This window comes from Carcharhinus amblyrhynchos, chromosome 11 (genome assembly GCF_965287045.1).
Source record: "Carcharhinus amblyrhynchos chromosome 11, sCarAmb.v2.hapA, whole genome shotgun sequence".
Taxonomy (NCBI): Eukaryota; Metazoa; Chordata; class Chondrichthyes; order Carcharhiniformes; family Carcharhinidae; genus Carcharhinus; species Carcharhinus amblyrhynchos.
In genome coordinates, this window is record NC_137334.1 from 88,654,376 (window position 1) to 88,677,405 (window position 23,030).

General features: G+C 47.7%; 1 protein-coding gene across 2 annotated transcripts in view; it reads right to left on the reverse strand.

Annotated features, from left to right (window-relative positions):
* adcy5 (adenylate cyclase 5) overlaps positions 1–23,030 on the reverse strand; it is a 292,719-nt gene that overhangs the window by 122,385 nt on the left and 147,304 nt on the right. For both annotated transcript variants that reach the window (XM_080199523.1, XM_080199522.1), the window contains exons 2-3: positions 15,133–15,282; positions 9,382–9,503 (exon numbers count right to left, since the gene is read on the reverse strand). In XM_080199523.1, the coding sequence (XP_080055649.1) occupies positions 9,382–9,503; positions 15,133–15,282 (272 nt within the window). The remainder of the gene's footprint in view (positions 1–9,381; positions 9,504–15,132; positions 15,283–23,030) is intronic.

The window sequence follows — 23,030 nt, forward strand, 5'->3', positions numbered from 1 at the left end:
TACACTCTGAATGCAGGATCATACGGTGGCACAACGGTTAGATTTGATTTGGTTTGATTTGATTTGTTTATTATTGTCACATGTATTAACGTAACAGTGAAAAGTATTGTTTCTCGCGTGCTATACAGACAAAGATTATAGAATCCCTACAGTGGGGAGGGAGGCCATTTGGCCCATCGAGTCTGCACCCAATCTCCAACAGAGTATCTCACCCAGGCCCTTCTCCCCAACAGCCCACTTTTTACCCTGCTAATCCCCTTAACCTATACATCTCGGGACACCAGGGGGCAAATTAGCATGGCCAATTAACCTAACCTGCGCATCTTTGGAACGTGGGAGGAAATCGGAGCACACAGAGGAAACCCGTGCAGACACGGGGAGAACGTGCAAACTCCACACAGACAGTCACCCAGGGCTGGAATTGAACCCTGGTCCCTGGTGCTACGAGGCAGCAGTGCTAACCACCGTGCCACCCTTTTTGTTGTTGTTCGTGAGATCTTGCTCTGTGTACATTGGCTGTCGTGTTTCCCATAATGCGACAGTGACTACACTTCATTGGTCCTTAAGCGCTGAGGCACATCCTGTGGTTATGAAAGGTGCTATATGAATGCAGGTCTTTGTTTTCTCTCTGAAACTATGTACAGTAAGCTCAATTGTTTATTATATAAGAGAACAGCAGATCACCCACGCACAGTAAATCACAAGATACTATTGCTCTTTTCTCTCTCTGTTGTCCGCCCGCTGTCTGGGATGCTGTTCGCTCATTCCTCTCATGACTGTCTGTCCTTCCTAGCCTTGTTCCTCCTTCATTTCTCTCCCACTGTCTCTCTCTCTCTCGCCTTCTGTCTCGCTTTCCTGTCTTCCCTCCTTTTTCTATCCCTCTTCCTCGTTTTAAGATCATGGGTGATCAGTTTTACCAAGTCAACCCTCCCCTATCCTCCCTTCCCCCCGTGCTTTGGGGGAGTCGGGGGGAAGGAGGGTGGGAGTGGGGGAGTCAAGCATTAACATTACCAAATTACCGCCTTAGCCCCTATTAATAAAGCCAAGGTTCCTCCTCCAAGACACACACCTTCCCGACTTGGAATTATATCCCCTTTTCGGCCTTCACTGTCGCTGGGTCAAAATCCTGGAACTCCTTCACATCATTCATGCCTCCTCTAGACAAATCTTCTGTTTCTTCCCTTGTCCCGTTACCCCCTCCCCTGGCCGTCAATCCTTTCTGTTATCAAACATATCCTGACTACCGCCCTGTCGCAGAGTTTCCCTTTCCATCCTCTTCCCAGCCCCTGCCTTTTCCGTTGCCAAAGAGCGTTCACATTTTCCCAGCTCCGAGGGAGGTTCAGCCGCCTGGGACGTTGGCCAAAAAAACTCCGTCCTCGCTCACGGCCGGGACCCTCCTGTGCCGCTGACAGCGAGTCGAGTTTTGGTTGGATGCTAACTTCCCTGAGGGGGGTGGGGGAGCGTCTCTAACCTGCACTCACTCCCTGCGAGATAGATGGTGGGGGCTCAAGATTCGGACGTCACGACTCTCACCAGCGAGAGTGCGATTTCGGATTTTCCCCGCCCCTCGCTGGCGTGAATCTGCTTTACGTGACTCGCGGGTGCAGCTCGGTGGCACAGTGGTGAACACTGCTGCCTCACAGCGCCAAGGGCCCAGGTTCAATTCCCGGCTGTCTGTGTAGAGTTTGCACATTCTCCCCGTGTCTGCGTGGGTCTCCTCCGGTTTCCTCCCGCAGTCCAAAAATGTGTGGGTTAGCCATGCTAAATTGACCCTAGTTTTGAGGAGACGAGCAGGGTAAATATGTGGGATTTCGGGACTTAGGGTGGGATTGTTGTCAGTGCAGACTCGATGGGCCACTGTGTTAAGGCAATGATGTGATTTTTCTTTCGGGCAGAGTGTTTAAAGATCTGGAGAGAAAACCGACCTCTTTCTCTGGAGAGAAACAGGTTGGTTTTCTCACTGGCAACAACCCTCTGCCATTTTTTGGTAAGATGCAGCAACCCCCCGCCCCGCCTCACTTGCAGCCCCGTGGGAACGGACGGGATTGGAGAATCCCACCCATTAACTCTGTTTCTCACTCCACAGAGTCTGGCAGCCCTGCCGAGTTCTTCCAGCATTTTCTGTTTCTAATTATCGGCCATTCAAACTGTTAACATTCCGTTGAAAAGTAATCCAATGATATCCTTGCGTTCCAACAGCCCGTGTCCCACGAAAACAGCCATTATCCAAAATTACAAAGATACGAGTGGATTGTTCCAAATGAAATGAATTGGACCACTGAGTGGCTGTAAAATTATTCTGTGCTATTCTTAGGCACTTTGATTTTAGCTGTGCTAATAAAACACAGACAAAAGTAATCTACTCTGGGCCTCTGCAAACAGAGGAACATCAAGGGCCCACCTAGCTCCTGCCTACGGTGAAGGGATGATGTGGAGATGCCAGCGTTGGACTGGGGTGGGCACAGTGAGAAGTCCCACAACACCAGGTTAAAAGTCCAACAGGTTTATTCGGCAGCACAAACTTTCAGAGTCTCAGGCTCCTTCTTCAGGTGAGCGAGAAGTGAAACACAACTGATAGCCTGTTTGTGAACACAACTCCTCACCCACCTGAAGGAGCCTGAGACCCCGAAAGCTCGTCCTGCCGAATAAACCTGATGGATTTTAACCCGGTGTTCTGAGGCTTCTTGCCATGGTGAAGATAGCCAGGAATTCGAGTGTTTTTAACGTGGCAGGCACACGCTCAGATTCGTCCAAATACTGTACTCCCAAGCCAGTGTACGAGTCCGTGGCCTCCCACCTGCTTATCTCCGTCATCTCCTCCAAGGTGCCGCGGAGGCACAGTGGGGCAGCACGGTGGCACAGTGGTTGGCACTGCTGCCTCACAGCGCCAGGGACCCGGGTTCAATTTGCGGAATCTGCACCTTCTCCCCGAGTCTGTGTGGGTTTCCTTTGGGTGCTCCAGTTTCCTCCCACAGTCCGAAAGGCGTGTTGGTTAAGTGCATTGTCCATGCTAAATCCTCCCTTAGCGTACCTGAACAGGTGGTGACTAGGGGATTTTCACAGTAACTTCATTGCAGTGTTAATGTAAGTCTACTTGTGACACAAGTAAAATAAAGTTTAAAAAAACTTTAAAACTCTACCATCCAATGTGATCTCTCAAACTGTGGCCTCTTGCATTTCCCCCTTTGGCACGCCTGGAAGGCTGTGGTTTGACGGAGTTATCTCACCGATAAACACTGGAATTCTCTCTCTCTCCACAAAGCTCTTGGCCATTCCACCCTTATGGATGGTGGCTCAGTGGCACAGTGGTTAGCGCCTCATAGTGCCAGTGACCTGGGTTCGATGTCTGTGCACGTCCTCCCCGTATCTGGGCTTCCTCCAGGTGCTCCAATTTCCTCCCATAGTCCGAAAGAAGTGCTGGTTATGTGCGCTGGCCATGCTAGATTCTCCCTCAGTGTATCCGAAGTGTACGCCGGAATGTGGCGACTGGGGGGTTTTCACAGTAGCTTCATTTCAATGTTAATGTAAGCCTACTTGTGACACTAACAAATAAACTTTAAAGACACTCCTTGAAATCCACCCCTTTGACCAAGTATCCCAATGTCTCGTTCCTTCACTTGATATCAGATTTTTTCCCAATTACTCTTCCTTGAAGCACCTTGAGATAATTTACGAGGTTAAGAGTTCCAGTCCAGGACTTGAGCACAAGTTGACCCTTCAGTGCAGTCCCGAGGGAGTGCTGCACTGCTGTAGGTGCTGTTTCTACAATGAGACATTAAACCCAGGCCCCACCTGCCTACTTATGTGGATGTGGAAGTTCCCACTGTATTAATTTTAAGAGAAGTTATCCTTGATGCATCTATCCCTCAATCAACATCACAATAGATAAGATTATCTATGATCACATTGCTGTTTGTGGGACCTTGCTGCATGAGGATTATCTGCCGTCTTTCCCCACATTATAACCGTGACGACGCTACAAAATTGGCTGTGAAGTCCTTGGCGATGTGAGGTGGCCGTCAACATACAAATTAAGAGCAGGCATAGGCCATTCGGCCCCACAAGCCTGCTCTCCCATTCTATATGATCATGGCTGATCTGATTGTAACCTCAACCCACATTCCTCCGACCCCCAATAACCTTTCACTCCCTCGTTAGTTAAGAATTTATCTAGCTCAACCTTAAAATTACTCCTTGCCTCTGCCTCCACCGGTCTCTTGGGAAGAGAGTTCCAAAGATTCAGAAATCTCTGAGAGGAAACATTTCTTCTCATCGTTGCAACCAGTAGCAGATACATGGGAATATCACTACCTGAAGTTTCCCTCTGAGCCGCTCACCATCCTGTCTTGGAAATACATCGCCATTCACTGGGTCAAAATCCTGGAAGTCCCCCCCGAACGGCATTGTGAGTCAACCCACAGCACATGGACTGCAGTGTTTCAAGAAGGCAGCTCACCACCACCTTCTCAAGGGCAACTAGGGATGGGCAATAAATGCTGGACCAAGCCCCCAGATCAGACCCCATTTGGAGTATTGTGAGCAGTTTTGGGCCCCATATCTAAGCAAGGATGTGGTGGCCTTGGAAATATTCCAGAGGACATTCACAAGAATGATACCTGGAGTGAGGAACTTGTCGTATGAGGAATGGTTGAGGAGACTGGGTCTGTATTCATTGGGGTTTAGAAGGCTGAGGGGGGGATCTTATTGAAACCTACAGGATACTATGAGGCCCGGATAGAGTGGATGTGGAGAGGATGTTTCCACTAGTAGGAAAAAACTAGAACCAGAGGGCACAAGCTCAGGCAAAAGGGACGATCCTGTAAAACAGAGATGAGGAGGAATTTCTTCAGCCAGAGAGTGGTGAATCCGTGGAACTCTTTGCCGCAGAAGGCTGTGGAGGCCAGGTCATTGAGTGTCTTTAAGACAGAGTTAGATCGGTTCTTGATTAATAAGGAGATCAGGGGTTGGGGGGAAAAGGTAGGAGGATGGGGATGAGAAAAATATCAGCCATGATTGAACGGCAGAGCAGGCTTGATGGGCCGAGTGGCCTAATTCTACTCCTACGTCTTATGTTCTAAGCCAGCGAAGCCCATGTCCCATGAATGAATAAACAAAAAAATCTGGATGATGATAATAGAGTCAAAGGCTGGGATTTTCACGTCACGCCCGCCACGGGAATCAGACTGGGCGGAGGGGTGGACCATGGAAAGATCTGTTGATTGTGGGTGAATTATTCCAGCTTTGGAGTGAGTGCGGCTGAAAGATCCCACCCAAAGAGTTTCACAGCACAAGACGACGCCCTTCAGCCCATCATATCTACACCAGCTATCAAGCACAGAACTATTCTAATCCCGTTTTCCAATCCGTAGCCTTGTAAGCTATGGCGTTTCAAATGCTCATCTAAATGCTAAGAGAATTTTAAAGGATTGTAACGGTGCGATAGAAACCCAAATCTTTCTATTGCTTTTTATCACTGAAGTGTTCAACAGTTTGTTTTCTATCAAGAGAGATGGTGATTATTTCTTCTAAATAATAAGTGAGAAAACCACTTTATTGTGGAGTTTTGGATCTGAACTTTACTGCTAAGAAGATGAGGTTATTTGGAGTTATAACAAACTGAAATCTTATTATGTCAAGCCCCCTGTGGTCAACTGCTCTATTCTCCTCTTCACTGTGACCCTCTCTCTCTCTGACCTGCACAAAGCCCGCTGCCATTCTCACTGGGAGCTCCATTGTTTGCCGAACAGAGGCCAGGAATAGAGTGGGCTGAATAATACATCAATCACTGCCACTTCCTTTAGTAATGCCTGGAGCACAGGGGCCATCCCCTTAACCCCCCCAACCCTATCCACGCATCCAGCCCCGCTTTCGCAGCTCAGCCTGGTCTCCTTCCTTCTCTCTTCCATCACCTTTTCCTTCCCCTTGGCTGCTGGATTATCCATCGTCAGGGTGCGTTGCAGGCCTGGGCAGTGCCTGCTTGATTGTACAAACTCCTCATGGCGTTGGGCGCGCGGGAATCCGACAGGCCGCCAAATTCAGAACACCTCAGTTCACTCATAATCCCCAAGCTCGAATGGCAGGGGCTCAAGTTGAAAATTGTCATCCTTGATTTTTCTTTAGAAATTGGTGATGGGCACTGCTGGCTAGACCAGCGTTTTTATTACCCATCTCAAACTGCTCTGGAGAAGATGGTAGTGAACTGCTTCTTAGAACATAGAACATTACAGTGCAGTACAGGCCCTTTGGCCCTGGATGTTGCACCAACCAGTGGAACCAATCTAATGACCCTCTAACCTCAACTATTCCAATGTTATCCATATGCCTATCCACTGACCATTTGAACGCCCTTAAAGTTGGCGAGTCCACAACTGCTGCAGGCAGGGCATTCCACGCCCTTACTACCCTCTGAGTAAAGAACCTACCTCTGACATCCGTCCTATAATTATCACCCCTCAATTTAAAGCTATGTCCCCTCGTGTTAGCCTTCTTGAACCTCTGCAGTGCATGCCGATAAGTGAGTGGCTTGCTAGGCCATTTTCAGAGGGCAGTTTTAGTTTAAAGTTTATTAATAGTGTCACAAGTAGGCTTACATTAACACAGTAATGAAGTTTCTGCAAAAAACCCCCAGTCACCACGCTCCGTCACCAATGTCCTTTCAAGATTTATTAAAAAGTTTATTTATAAGTCACAAGTAAGGCTTACATTAACACTGCAATGAAGTTACTGTGAAATTCCCCTAGTTACCACAGTCCGGCGCCTGTTTGGGCCGATGCACCTAACCAGCACGTCTTTCAGAATGTGGGAGGAATCCGGAGCACCCGGAGGAAACCCACGCAGAAAACGTACAGAATCCACACAGACAGTGACCCAAGCTGGGAATTGAACCCAGGTCTCTGGCGCTCTGAGGCAGCAGTGCTAACTACTATGCTATCATGCTGGGAAGGAAATCTGCTATCCTTACCCAGTCTGGCCGACATGTGACCCCAGACCCACACCAATGTGGTTGACTCTTCACTGCCCTCGCAACTGGTCTAGTAAGTCACTAAGTTGTAGTCAAGGCAGCTCACCACCGTCTTCTCAAAGGCAATTAAGGATAGGCAATTAATGCTGCCTCGATGGTGATACTCACATTCTGTGAATGAGTAGAAAAAAAGTCTCCACAACCTTTTCAGGAAAATATTCCCGACATCCATCAACCTTTATTCGAAAAAATGCTTCCTGATTTCTCTCCTAAATGGCCTGGCCATAATGTTAAGATTGTGCTCCTTTGTTCTGGATTCCTTCATCATAGAATCTTGTGTCATGGAAGGAGGCCATTTGGCCCATTGCTTTCTCTTCATTCTTTCATGGGATGTGGGCATCGCTGCCAAGGCCAGCACTTGTTGCCCATCCCTAACTGCCCTTGACCTGAGTGGTTTGCTTGGACATTTCAGAAGGCAGTCAAGAGTCAACCGGAGGCACCTGCAGGCCAGGCCAACTAAGGATGGCAGATATTCTTCCCTGAAGGAGCATTAGGGGTCTTTACAACCATCGATGATAGTTTCACAGTCACCTTTACTGAGACAAAGTTATATTCCAGATTCATCAATTAAGTTTAAGTTCCACCAGCTGCCAAGGTGGGATTTGAAACTGTATCCCAGAACTTTATTAGTCCGGCGACATTCCCACTCCACCACCATCGCCCCTTGAACTATCCAATTAATATCAGCCCTGGATACTCCTTCCCCAAAGCCCTACAAAACGTTACAAGTCTTTACCTAATTTGTTTTTGAAAGTTACTACTGAACATCCTTTCAGGCAATATGTTGCAATAATTCGCTGCGTATAAATATTTCTTCTTAATTTCCTCTTGTCCCATTGCCATTAACTGAAATCTGCATCTTCTTGTTATCCAGGGGGAAAGGTTTTTTTCTCTGTTTACTTCATAATTTTGAGCACCTCAATTAAATCTTCCCTCCGCCTTCTATGCTCTAAGGGGAACAATCCCAGCTTCCTCAGTCTCTCCGCATAACTGAAGTCCCTCATCTCTGGCCCCATTCCCCTCTGCAACTTGTCCAAGGACTCAATATCCTTCCTCTGGTGCCTACAATTGGACACAAAACCCCGGCCAAACCAGTGAGTTAGCATAAACTGCCTTCATTTTGAATTCTAAATCCCAGGTGCTTTTTGACCAACCTCCTCGTCTTCTCCTGCTGCCAACCTTCCCCCCTCCCACCCCCAGCTCTCTCTGCTGCGGCATCTCCTTTAGAGTTGGGGTCTTTTGGTTTATGTCAGGTCCTAACTATGTTCGGGGCTGTGGGTTTTAAACAAAAAGGAAAAGACGTGATTTGCAGATGAAGATTCAAAGTAACACACAAGAAGTTTATTTTAGAAGCTCTTGCCTGTATAGAGTAGAAACTGAAACTAAAACAACAGCATGTGCAATACCTCAATGACATCACCATCAAGTTATGTGATCGGCTCTTAAAGCAATCATACATCTACTTAAATATATAACAGTTCATATCACCTCTCTTCATTCTTCCAACCAAAATGTTTCACCTCACACTCTTTGTACAAATTTGAAAGAGGCATAGATAGAGTAGACAGGAAGAAATCTTTCTCTTTGGTGAAAGGATCAGTAACCAAGGGTCATTGAATAAAGGTAAGAGGAAGCTTGGAGGGGACGCGAGGAAAACCTTTTTCACCCCAAAGAGTGGTGGGAGTCTGGAACTCACTTGCCTGAAAGGTTGGTGGAAGCAACATTTAAATACATTTAAATATTTAATCTGCACTTGTGATGCCAAGGCATACAAGGCTATGGGCCAAGTGCTAAAAAATGGGATTAGAATAGTTAAGTGGTTTGGCTTTGAACGGCATGGATGCGATGGGCTGAAGGGTATTTTTCTGTGTTACATATCTCTATGAGTCTGCATTCAATTTAATCTGCATCTGTCTGCCCATTTCACCTCTAACTGTGCCTCTTGAAGGCTCATTTTATTTTCCTCAGTGTTTATTATAGCATGTTGACTTGTCCCATATACACAAGTCTAGGTCATTAATAAATATCAAAAAGAGCTGTGTCATAGCGGTTTACCACGTGGAAACAGGCCCTTTGGCCCAACTTATCCATGTTGTCCTCTTTTTAACCACAAAGCTCATCCCGACGTTTGGCCCACATCCCTCTATACCCGATTGGCCTCCTTCTGCCCTGTAGGGATTCTTCGACTCTACAACCGTATATCTGCCTCTAACCTGAGAAAAAGCAACCCTTTATTGCAGCTCTGTTTTCTGTCTCGGTCAATTTTACATTCGCGCAGCAACTGCCCCTTTACAATTCTCCACAAAGCATGGCACTGTTGATGGGCAGAGGTCACCTAGGAAAAAGGTGGTATCACCTACCTGACATTGTCGTGCTTCTGTATATAGATCTTGTGGAACATCATGTCCTCCTGCTTCGCATTAATGTCAGCCTTCATCTCCATGGCAACGTGCCGTGGAAGTACGGACAACAGAAGGCGTTCCTGTATAGAGAGGAATTGATTAGATAGACCCCGCACTCGAGTCAAGGCATACTTCTCCAAAACTCTCCCTTTCGCTTCCTATCATGTCAACTTGATGTTTGGGGACACCTTCTGAAGTCGATTCTATCCATTTATAGAATCATAGAATCTTTACAGTGCAAAAGGAAGCCATTCAGCCCATCTAGTCTGCACTGACAACAATCCAACCTAGGCCCTATCGCCATAACGCCACATATTTACCCTGCTAATCCCTCTAACCTACACATCCCGGGACACTAAGAGGCAATGTAGCATGGCCAATGCACCTAACCCGCACATGTTTGGAGTGTGGGAGGAAACCGGAGCACCCGGAGGAAACCCACGCTGACACGGGGAGAATGTGCAAACTCCACACAGACACTGACCCAAGCCGGGAAATGAACCCCAGTCCTGGGCGCTGTGAGGCGGCAGTGCTATCCACTGTGCCACCATGCCGCCCTTCAACTAGGTCTTTCAAAAAGGAAGCGTCCATCCAGGAATCTGGAATCGGGGCTACTCCTGATTTTGCTGCACCCTGTCTGTGGTCAAGGAACACTAGGCCCAGCCACTGACTGCAACAAGCTTAATCAGCACCGAGCAAGGCTCAAGTATAGGGCCTGCGCAGGCAAATGGATGCAAGTGGCGGGGGCATGGGAACACCACCCATTGCTAGTTTCCCTCCAAGCCACTCACTATCCCAGCTTGGAAATACATCGCCTTTCCCTCACTGTCACTGGGTCAAAATCCCGGAACTCCCTCCCTAACAGCGCTGCGGATGTACCCATGCCGTATGGACTGCAGTGGGTTCAAGAAGGCAGCTCACCACCGCCTTCTCAAGGGGCAATTAGGGGAAATGCTGGTCTGGCCAGCAAGACACGGATCCCAAGAACGAATAATACAAATAAAAAAGACATTCTGTAAGAGTTTTGGCCATCTTCCAGATGCTTTACAGCCAGAGAAGTACATTTGAAGTGTGTTCGCTGTTGTAATGCAGAAAGCATCGCTGTGCTGTATTGTTCTTTGTCAATTTATTCACAGGCAGCTCCCAGAAATAACAGTGTGATAATGGCCAGGTAAGTTGGTGGTGTTGGCAGGACACTGGGTAAAACCCACCGTACTCAAGGCGTGACAACCCTTCAAATCCCTATTTATTGCACAGGAACAGGCCAATCAGCTGAACCCATCTATGCTGGTATTTGTGCACCACAATAAGCTTCAACTCACCCTTCTCCATCTGACCTATTAATACATCCTTCCATTCCATTCTCCTTCATTTAACTTCCCTTTAAATGCTACGGTTCATTTATGGATGGCACAGTGGTTGGCACTGCATCCCCACAGTGCCAGGGACCTGGGTTCAATTCAGGCCGCGGGTCACTGTCTGTGTGGGGTTTGCACCTTCTCACCATTTCTGCCTGGGTTTCCTCCGGGTATTCCAATTTCCTCCCACAGTCCAAAGATGTGCTGCTAAGGTGGATCGGCCTTGCTAAATTGTTCCTTAGTGTCCCAAGCACTGCTTCGACAAGGGGTCACCTGGACTCGAAACCTTGGCTCTTTCCTGTCCTCATAGATGCTCTGTCTGTCTGGAGACAATACACATCTCTTTAAACTGTGATCAGTGCTCCTACCACTCACATTGTCAGCCACTTCAGGTCTTGAACAGCAGGTTAGGTGTAAGGATTCGCATTTTAATCAGTAATCTCTAAACTGTCTGTGCTTTATATGCTCTGTCTGAGGCCAGAACTCTCCATTCACCTGACGAAGAGGGTAACCCCTCGAAAGCTTGTGAGAATATTATCAAATAAATAGGTTGGACTAAAACCTGGTGTTGTCAGACTTTTTACTCATAGATGCTGGCAGACCTGCTGAGATTTTCCAGCATCTTCTCTTTTGGTTTCAGATTCCAGCATCCGCAGTAATTTGCTTTTGTTGTCTGCATGTCTTTCAGACTGTGAAAGGAAACCAGAGCACCCGGAGGGAACCCACAGAGACATGGGGAGAATGTGCAGACTCTGCACGCACACAGACACACACACACACAGTCACCTGAAGTTGGAATCGAACTGGGGCCCCTGGCGGTGTGAGGCAGCAGTGCTAACCACTGTGCCACCGTGCCGCTCCTAATCAACGGCCATTCATCCTGCACTGCCCACTCAGCAGTCAATGTTTGTTGACCAGGGGCTGAGAATCCTCGTGGATTTGCTGTCTCCCCAGTTTGGGCTCCTGGCCAATTCTCACACCTGAGTTGCTGCCTGAATCCCATTAGCATTAAGTGTTTTCCTTGTATGCCCGTTTAACATATTCATTGGAGGTTTTCGAGAAATATTCATTATTCATATCATTTAAACGTACCCGATGAATTATTCAGCTGCTTAGCACAATTAGCTACACCCACTTTTCCCTGTGCGAGCTACAGTTTACTGATAATTAAACATTGTTGTTAAAAATAAAACCTGAATTATTCAACAGCTTGAACTGATCAAATGGAATAAAAAAAACACTGGAGGCTTTTGTTAGGAAAGAAACACAATATAAATTCGAATTATTGTTTTAATTTCTAGTTAATTTCGAAACGGCTTCAAATTTATCTTGATCTGCAGCTAACAATCTGAACAATCCCGTCCTCACCCCCACTTTGTATGCCAATTTCCCCATTAAAATTCTTACCCTCTCTCGTGGCACAGTGGTTAGCACTGCTGCCTCACAGTGCCAGGGACCCGGGTTCAATTCCGGCCTCAGGTCACTGCCTAATGATAAGGATGGCAAAGTGACACAGCAGTTAGCACCGCCAAGGATCCAGGTTCAATTCTGGCCTTGGATGACTGTCTGTGTGGAGTTTGCACATTCTCCACGTCTCTGCGTGGGTTTCCTTCGGGTGCTCCGGTTTCCTTCCACAGTCCAAAGATTTGCAGTTTAGGTGAATTAGTGCAGTAAATGGGTGGGGTTAATGGAATGGGGCGTGGAGGAGCGGGAAACTTTGGTGAGATGATCTGTCAGAGAGTTGGTGCAGGCTGGATGGGCCAAATGGCCTCCCTTCTGCACTGTAAGGATTCTATGAGTCTATGGGTCACTGTCTGTGTGGAGTTTGCACATTCTCCCAGTGTCTGCGTGGGTTTCCTCCAGGTCTCCGGTTTCCTCCCACATTCCAAAGATGCGTAGGTTAGGTTGATTGGCTGTGCTAAATTGCCCCTTAGCGTCAGGGGATTAGCAGGGTTACGGGGATAGGGCCTGGGTGGGATTGTTGTCAATGCAGTCTCAATGGGCCAAATGGCCTCCTTCTGCACTGTAGGGATTCTATGATCTTTGGCATGCACCCCCTCAACATTGTCCACTGCTTCCCTCTGCCACAACCCAGAATCATGCAGTAGTGCAAAGGTAGCTTCCGTCTGCATGAGTAACTGTTTCCAAAATTTAATCCATCCCCTGATTGCCACCAACAGCTTCGGGGCGCTCATGGACCTCTTTGTCACAAAGGCTCTCAGCTGCTCCCAGTCAGTCAAAATCCACTGCCTTTGCCCTCAAACTATATTTTCTCCAGATTCCCCTCAAGTCCTTGCTGAGCTCATTACACTTGATGGCACAGAGGTAGCACTGCTGTCTCACAGTGCCAGGGACTCAGGTTTGATTCCCAGCTTGGGTCATTGTCTGTGCGGTGTCTGCAGATTCCCCCGGGTGCTTTGGTTTCTAAAGAAATGGCCTCCTTCTGCACTAGTAGTGATTCTATAATTCTACGATAGTGGTGGCATCACGGCAATGTCGCTGGATTAGTAATCCAGGGTCCCAGGTTGCTTGGGTTCAAATCCCTCACACCCTTCTAACTGCCCTTTAACTGAGTGGCATTGGAACGTCACCACAGTGCTGTGGATTAGAGTCACTTGCAGAAAGCAGATTTCCTTCCCTAAAGGGAGACTAGTGAACCAGATGTGTTTTCATGACAGTCAATGGTTGTCATGGTCACCATGTCTGAGACTAACTTTAGAATGCCAGATTTTACTAATTGAATTGAAATTCCACTAGCTGGGATTTGAACCCGTGTCCCCAGGGCAATAGCTTGGGAATCTGAGTTACCAGTCCAGCAACATTGCCACCATCTCCTCTTACTTCCTGTGTAATATCTTGGGACATGTCACTATGTTAAAGGTGACACATAAAATGCAAGTAGGGTGGTTTTTGCAACACCTCATTTCCATGTCCCTGATCTGACACTGCTGACTCGAGCCTCATGTCTCCTCCTTTGGCCTTCCAAAACTTATTGGAAGACTTCAACGTCACGTTCATGGCGTCAGTCTTCAGTTCAGAGCACTCCCACCTCTGGGCCAGGGGTTTTTAAAGTTTATTTAAAAGTGTCACAAGTCGGCTTACATCAACACTGCAACCGCATCCCCGAGTCGCCACACTCCGGCGTCTGTTCAGATACACTGAGGGAGAATTTAGCATGGCCAACGCACCTAACTGGCGCACCTTTCGGACAGTGTGGGAGGAAATGGGAACGTCAGGAGGAAACCCACGCAGACACGGGGAGAGTGTGCAAACTCCGCACAAACAGTCACCCAAGCTGGGAATCGAACCCGTGTCCCTGGCATTGTGAGGCAGCAGTGCCAACCACCGGGCCACTGTGCCACCCAGGTGGTGGGTTCAACTGAGTTTTGGGGCCCATAATCCAGGCTACCTCCCTAGTCCCCGTACAATGCTGATGGAATCCGGGCACGCAGTTCGTGAGTTAAACTGAAGCTGTATCTGCTCCCTAACGTGTATGTAAAAAAAAAAATCCCTTGGCACTATCTCAAAAGGAAAGCAGGGGACTTTTCCCTCATATCCTGTGAAATAATTACACCTCAACTTAAAAAGCAGAAGATTATCTGATCTTTATTGAAAAGAACAAAGTACTGTACAGCACAGGAACAGGCCCTTTGGCCCTCCAAGCCTGCACCGATCATGATGTCTGCCTAAACTAAAACCGTATGCACTTACAGAGTCCGTATCCTTCCATTCCCATCCTATTCCGGTGTTGCCCCTTAAATGCCACTATTGTACCTGCTCCCACCACCTCCCCAGACAGCGCCGTCCAGGCATTCATCACCCTCCGTGGAAAACACTTGCCTCGCACATCTCCTCTAAACTTTTCCCCACGCACCTTAAACCTACGTCCCCTAGTACTTGACTTTCCTACCCTAGGAAAAAGCATCTGACTATCCACCCTGTCCATGCCACTTATAATCTTGTATATCTCTATCAGGTCGCCTCCCCTCCACCCCCCGCCCCCCCACCCCCCGCCCCACCTCAACCTCCATCATTCCAGTGAGAACAAACCAAGTTTATTCCACCCTGTTTTGTGGAATCTTGCTGTGCACAAAAATGTATTTTCCACCTTAACACAATTCAAAAAGTACCTCACTGGCTGTAAGGCACTTTGGAGTGTCCTATGGTTTGGAAAGGCGCTATAGAAATGCAAACCTCGGGGTGTTACCGTGGTCATGATGTGATCATGGTCATGATAGGTGTTGATGTGATCGGCGCAACTCGTGGGCCAAAGGGCCTGTTTGTGCTGTAGTGTTCTATGTTCTATGTCACTGTAACCTGCCCCTTTGACTCTGGACTCCTGGATTCTCACCTGCTGTTGGTTTTCATTCTGCGAGTGCAGTCTGGCCTGGATGCACTCCCGCGTCTCCTGAAATGCCTGCCTCTGGGAAACCTCGGCAGGGTAATGGGTGCAGACCCCAACGATGTTGGTGCACGAGAAGATCAGCACATTGGAGACCAGCTGAAAGAGGAAGAAGTTGGAGGGTTGAAAATGGACCAACTTTATACTCATCGTCTGAAGATTCCAACACGCAAAAAAAAAACCACAAACACTCTGCCCTCTATTCACATTCTACAGATCTGACCCTACATCACCACAGGCAACAAGGCCTTTGGGAATTCACCACTAAGGCTAACATTGGCACCCAATGTCAACATAGGTAGATAATAACAACTGGCATTTAAATGCTGTTAAAAACCCCCCAAGGCACTTCATCAGGAAGCGTTTCAAACAAAATCTGGCACTGAACCACAGAAGGGGCTATTATAAAGAGGTAATCGAAAGCTGACCTCTCCTCACAGTTGCTGCCAGACCTGCTGAGATTTTCCAGCATTTTTCTCTTTTGGTTAATCAACAGCTTGGTTCTAAGAATTGACTTAAAGGAGGAGGAGGTAGAGACGTTTAGGGAGGTAATTCTAGAGCGTGTGTCCAAAGCCACTGAAGGCATGGCCGCTGATTGTACATCGATTAAAATCGAGTACGTGCGAGAGACCGGAATGGGAAGAGCAGAGAGATCTCAGAGACTTGCAGGCTGGAGGAAATTGGAGAGGTAGGGGGGCAAGGGAGTCAAAAATAAGGAAGAGGATTTTAAAAATCAAGGTTTTAGGATATGAGCAGTGTAGGGAAGACAGTGATGTATCAATATTATCACCGGACTAGTAACCCAGATTCTGGATTCTGGAGGTTCGAATCCCACCACGGCAGAAAGTCTGAATTGAATAAAAATCTGGATGACCCATGAAACAACCATCATTAAAAACTCATCTGATTCACTCATGTCCTTTAGGGAAGGAAATCTGCCATCCTTATCTGGTCTGGCCTACATATGACTCCTAAGAAACAGCAATGTGGATTGTCTCTTAATTGCCCTCTGAAATGGCCCAGCGAGACACTCAGTTCAAGGGCAATTAGGGATGGGCAACAAATGTTGGACTAGTTATCGATGCCCACGTCCCACGAATGGAAGTGAAAAAAGCAACAGTTGGGAAGTGAGATCAAGTTTACAGAGGGGTGAGGCCAGGCACTGCAATTAAGGATGGGTAACATTATATGGAAATGTAAAGTGCTGAGAAAAACTCAGCAGGTCTGGCAGCATCTGCACGGAGAGAAACGCAGTTAACACTTGGGGTCCAATATGATTCTTCACTGGATATCAGTTCTGTTTCACAGTTGTTGTCACGCCGGCTGAGCTTTTCCAGTATTTTCTGTTTTTATTTCAGATTTGCAAAATTCGCAGAGTTTTGCTTTTGTGATTATGGATAACACTTTGCCAGTGAAGCCCACATTCTATGAATGAATTAAAAAAACCCAGCAACATCTCTTGCAACAACATCTCTGATGAAGAGTCATCCAGGCTCAAAACTTTGGCTCTATTCTCTCTCCACAGATTCTGTCAGGCTTGCTGAGATTTTCCAGCACTTTTTGTTTTTGTTTCAGATCCTAATCTCCGCAGTAATTTGCTTTTACATCCTATTAAGCTGGACCGTTCCTACACCCTTCAGTTCAAAAATATTCTGTCAAAAGTCCAATCTGGTAATGACGCTACGAGGGAAGTAGGAGATTTGTCAGCTGAGGGAACGCAGCATCTAACCAGGTATCTGCCTAATCAATGGGATTTGAGGATGGGGAACAGGGGCTGGAAGGGAAGTTGAAGGGGGTCAGTCCGATGTCAAATCTGCAAAAACTGAAAAGCAAGGAAAGAGAGGTTGAATGAAGAGAAAAACAAAGGGGCTGAAAGTAAAAGTGAGAAAAATTTCCTTTAAAATGTAGTCCTAAAATAACTCACAACCAGAAGGAATGAGACTCCACACTTGCTGTAATATTGATCATGTCATTAATAGGATACATATCCTTGTAATTACAACCTTTACACATTTGCAGTGGGTGTAGTCATGCTGATAACAGAAATACAGCCATGATCAGCCATGGTGTAGCAGGGGCGAAGGGCCAAATGGCCTACACCTGCTCCTATTTCTCGTGCACTTATGTTCATGCAATTCCACACACATCAATGGTGAGACGGCCACATCCTCCTTCTCCAGCTATCAGGCCCTAAGAGGATGTTGGTGACCATGAACTTCCATTGGATTGGTCCATGATTACGTTTGGCAAAGTACTGCAATATGACTGATCTGGAGACTCTCTCACTCTTAACCCGATATGATCTTTTTCATTCATTCATGGGACCTGGGTGTCACTGGCTGGGAAGCGTTTAATGCCCATTCCTATTTGCCCTTGCTCAGAAGGCAACTGCGAGTCAACCACATGGGCTGTGGCTCCGGAATCACATGTAGGCCAGGCTGGGTAAGGACAGCAGATTCCTTCCCTAAAAGACATTAGTGAACCATGGGTTGCAGATGGTGGCATGTACCTTTAAGAAGCTGCATCATGACATTACTACGACACCAGTGCGTGTAAGGCTGGAGGATAGGAGGTACAGCGTCCATGTTAGACGTTCATTATTGCCTGTGATCCCTATAGCAGATGTTCACTACAGACTGTGGCTCAGTATCAGTAAAACTTCATGTATAAATGCATAAGTTATGTGCGAAATTTTCTGGCCCTTCCTGCGGCAATATTTACCACTCCTGCCAAAGGCAGCCCCCCACTCCCATCGCTCCCCTGTGGCAGGTTCCCAGAGGCAGAGCGGTTGGACTGGAAAACCCCGCAGAGAACTGCGTCTGCCGCAGAAACACACACCGTGGGCTCGGAGGGTGGGGTGTAAACAGGGGCATCTCAGCCTCTGAATCAGGCATACAGTCAAGCGATTAACCTATACGACCCTTCGGAACCAGCTTAGATCGAGGCCTGTGCATGTCTTTGTATTCAACCAGAACCCTTGTCGTTCTCAATATCTCACTTAGCACAGGGGCAGGTCCCTGGAGGCCCGCATCGAGAAGTTTAACACACAGCCAGCGAGAGACCATGACCCCAGCTGCCATCAGGCGTATTAGAAGGATTTACAGCCCACTTGGCCCCATTACGAATGCAGAAACAGACACGACAATGCCATTTCCACACAGCCAACAGTTCAAGGGGACACAACTGGCCAGCGACCGTACGGTTACCTGAATTTAGCCAGACATTCGCTGTTTGGTTGCTGTGCCATTTGCTCTTGAACGATGCGCAGCCTCATTAGTTCCAACACCAGGCTGACAGCAAGGACCCCAGCTCACTCCCTCACTCCCCACGAACACCAGCAAAAACACCAGAACCGGAGATTGGTCGACAACAGTCCAACAAAAGTACCTCCCCTTACAATCAAAAGCAAACTCATTCAATCCACCTTCACCAACCAGAGCTAAATGTGAGTTTAGGCAGAGATATCCCGCAGCAGCTTGTATTAATTCTTTCTGCAACATTACCTGCCAGAAGGAATCCAAGCACCCAAATAAAAAATGTTTTTGTGTCACAGTGAGGTTCTGGGTGGTGGTTTTTTCATTTGATTTATTATTGTCACAAATATTAGTATACAGTGAAAAGTATTGTTTCTTGCGCGCTATACGAAGTATATCATTCATAGAGAAGGAGAGAGTGCAGAATGTAGTGTTACAGTCATAGCTAGAGTGTAGAGAAAGGTCAACTTAATGTGAGGTAGGTCCATTCAAAAGTCTGATGGCAGCAGAGAAGAAGCTGTTCTTGAGTCAGTGGTTGGGGTGGGTTTTGAGAGTTTATACGGAGATTCTCCAGATGTGCTCCTGAAACTCTGGCAGGACATTGGCCATGATCTCACTGACTGGCAGGGCAGGCTGAATGGGCCGAGTGGCCTCCTGCTGTTCCTGCAAACCATCAGGAAATGGCGTCAACAACACTTAAGCCCCATGATTTTGGCCGATTGTCCACAACGTTGCAATTGGCCATTGAGAAGATTCCACCCTCACTCTGATAGGTGATGTACCTGGACTCTTGTTACAACGAAAGGCAGAGATAGACCAGAGAGCAAGAAAAATACAGGGGAATGAACGCACAAATCACAGTTGACCTTTGTTTGATTAAAACACATCCATCCATCTACAAGTTTGACACATTCACTCGGTTTCTTTCCCCTCAGCCAGGGTCCACAGTCCAGGAACTTCATCTGAAGGTCCTGTCAGTGAGGAGCGGCCCTGATTGCCCACTGCAGCTCCTCTGTATTTACAGAAACGAGGTGTGAGGCCCAACTCCAGGTCGATGAGTTCCAGCTCTCGTTGCTGAAACTCACTGCGCAAAGCATTGCAAAGCCAGTTACAAAGCCTCCTAAAACATCACACATACCAGCCGCCTGCATTCTCCTTCCTTCAGGGAAGGCAGACTGGAAAGCACCCTCGCATTGACTTGACGTAAGACTGGCGCGGGCTTGCAGAGAAACGGTCAATTTCCAATGCGCTTCCCCCCCCCCTCCCCCACAGTTACAATACAATAATAAAGACACAACTTACTCGCTTTGCAAGTCTAGCTTCTAACTAAGGTGTTTGACGCTGGCTAGAACCTTCCTGTTACTGCCAAAGAGGGCCAGAGCGACATTCCTGACCCTCTGGCGAGCGAGTATGATGTTCTTCAGTGTCTGCTTGACTATTGCGTCCCTTCGCCACGCGGAGGGAATGAAATCTAACCCCTTGGAAGGAGCTCCCTTGCTGATGGAAAGCATAACCCCTTCCAAGACCGTGTAAAACTCCAGAGTAACGGGAAATTAATATCAATGAGACAAGTAATCTGGTTGCAGTCGGTAATTTTAATCGACAATGACAACTATTTACACATAGTAGTGAGACAATAGGTGGGATTTTCAGGCCACGCTCATCCCAAAGCCGGAAAATCCTGCCTGAGGTCAGCGGACTTTTGCTATGATTCCCGTGGTGGACGGAAGAGGAAAATTCCGGTGTCCGCACTCGTTTCAAGTTGTTGGATCCTTTCTTCTCTACTGCTCCCCGCTCTGCTGGCCCTCCTCCCTTGCGCTCTTCTATAACACCCTGAACAAAGTAAAGAAAATCGCGTCGGAGCATTAATCATCAGGCTCTGACACCACGCCACACAATGAAACATCGGGACAGGTGGCCAAAAGCCAGGAGGCAGAGGCAGAGAGGTTTGATCTCTCAGTGAGGGAAGATTACCAGAGCTGAGACAACTCATTACCCGTATATGTACAAGTTTCCACTAAAGTTTATTTCCTCATTTTTTTGCAGCAACCTTCAGGAAATGCAAGATCAGGAATGCTATATTTGGTCAGTTTGAGGTTATGTAACCAGCCTCTCCCTGAAGCAGCGTCGGAGTCCACTGGCACAACTTCCAGGCTTTTGCTGAAGGATACTTTCTTGAGACCTCCCTGCGGATCAGATGTTTGCCCTTTTACTCACCCAGAATCCCGTCAAACGACAGAATGACCTGGAGATCATTAGGAAAGAAAAGCTCGTTCAATATTCCAGATACCTAAACTTCACGCCCTGAGAAAAATGCAGGAATTAGCATGGCAGAAATATTGTAAATTCAAAGAATTCAACCCCAGCATAACTCAAATTGTTAGTGTTACACAAGAAAAATGCTTGAAGACAAAATATGAAATCTTTGGCAAGGTCACACTGCATAACTATCGACTTAAGGATACGCGTAGCTTTTTCCATCCACCACGTCAACGGAGCATCATTTGTTTTTTCACTCTTGCGATCTCAACTTTTCAAAGCTTGTCCAGTAAGTTTCGGCTGAGCGATAGCTCAAGGCGGCGGCCAAGTAATTGAGCCAGTTTTTCAAACACTGAAGGGTCAGAGCGATCCGCAGTGAGAAACAGGAAATGCTGGTAGCATCTGTGGAGAGAGAGACAGGCTTAACATTTCAGGTCAGAGATCCCTCATCAGAACCCCAGTCATCTCTACACAAAACAAAACCCCTTTAACCACTCCACAATACTGGTACAGCGTTGGGCTGGCTCACAGCATACGCTTTCCCCTAATCACCTCCCAATATTTCATAAGGTCAACAGGTCAAACTTTTCATAGATTTTTTATGGTTTCAGCTCCTGCTTCTGAGAGACTGAATGAAGATGGGGACTCGCTCCAAGGAGCCCACCGCTTTTTACGGTGTTTTACGGTGGTGGAGGCCTTTGGCCAGCTGGGAGTTCTTCCAGTCCCGCCGCTATCTATTGTTTTCCTGTTATTCTTACCCGTCAGTGGGAACAGCCAGACAATTCTGGACTCAAGGCTTGAGCACGTTGACAATGCGATGCAGTGTTGAGGGGTGCTGCACTGTCAGAGGTGCCATTCCTTTCCATGAGACGTTGCTGATAATGGATTCTGTTTCAGGGGGCCTCAAGTGGATCTTGAAGCGTCAAGGATTCTTCAAGTTTCTTGGCCCCTCCGTCAACCAACATCACCAAAAATGAGCCATCCAGCTTATTACTTGTCACTGGGCTCCCGAAGTGGGCAAACTGACTGCTGGGCTCACCAATAATCATCACATTCAAAAGTTCTTCACTGCATGTGTGACGTACCCTGAGAAAGGCGGCATTGTTCTGACGGTCAATCTGTGCCAGTTTTACTGCCTGCCCACGCCCGAAGGGAAACAAGGGTTGAGATCAGCAACAATTAGCAAACGGGCATATTTCATTTGGGTAACTTACTCACGTGGCCATTCCTCACAGATCAATCCAAGATAGTGAGCATCATGAGTAGACTGCCCTGCCAATGGAACACATCAGGTTATAGCCCCAGCACCTCCAAGTGCTCCAGATATACAGAGATCATTTGTAGTAACCCGGATTAAAATAAGGTGACGCGACAGTGACTTTCAGTTTATTTATTAGTGTAGGCTTACATTAACACTGCAGTGAAGTTACTGTGACCATCTCCTAGTTGCCACACTCTGACACCTGTTCTGGTGCACTGCGGGAGAATTTAGCACACCTAACCAGCATGTCTTTGGACTGTGGGAGGAAACCCGAGCACCCGGAGGAAACCCACGCAGACAACGTGCAGACTCCGTACAGATGGTGACCTAAGCTGGGAATCGAACCCGGGTCCCTGGCGCTGTAAGGCAGCAGTGCTAACCACTGTGCCGCTGTGCCAACTTGTCAACAAACCTTGAATGTTTCAGGCCTGCTGAGAGGGACGTGGAGGCAGGTCCGACTGAGGAACAGGACACCTGAAAGGAAAGAATGTGAAAGGTTATGGGGACAAAGGCAGCGGAGTGGGATGGGGTGGAATGATCTTCCGGAGAGCCAGTGCTGACTCAATGGGCCGAATGACTCCATTCTGCACTGCAAAGATTCTGGGACGATTCTCCCAGCTGTGTCGCAGAGCGGGACGGAGATTCAAGCAGAGGCCATTTCAAGGTGCGGAGCATGGTAAGATGGTAATCCTCATTTCTCTACAATTTCACTATCATTAGCAGGCCTGGGGCTGAAGACTCTGGAACCACTAGCATGCCCCCTCCACCCCTCCCCTACCCCTCACCAGGACGGGTTCTCTGCGGCGGGGTTTACTATAACTCCCCACTTGCGAGGAGTTCACAGCCCAAACCCGCTGGATTAAGGGAGGGCAATTGAGGTCCCTAGAGGGTCAGGTGTTGGGGGAAGGTGGACCCTGGGCATTGCCACCCTGGGCCCACAGAACTGCCCACTGGGCAAAGTGGCAAATGCCCAAGGGGCGGGGGGGGCACCTTGACACTGCCCACTGGACATCAGGCAGTGCCAAGGAGGCAGGGCCGGACGGGGGCAGGGCCTCTAGGGTGAGATCAGTGGG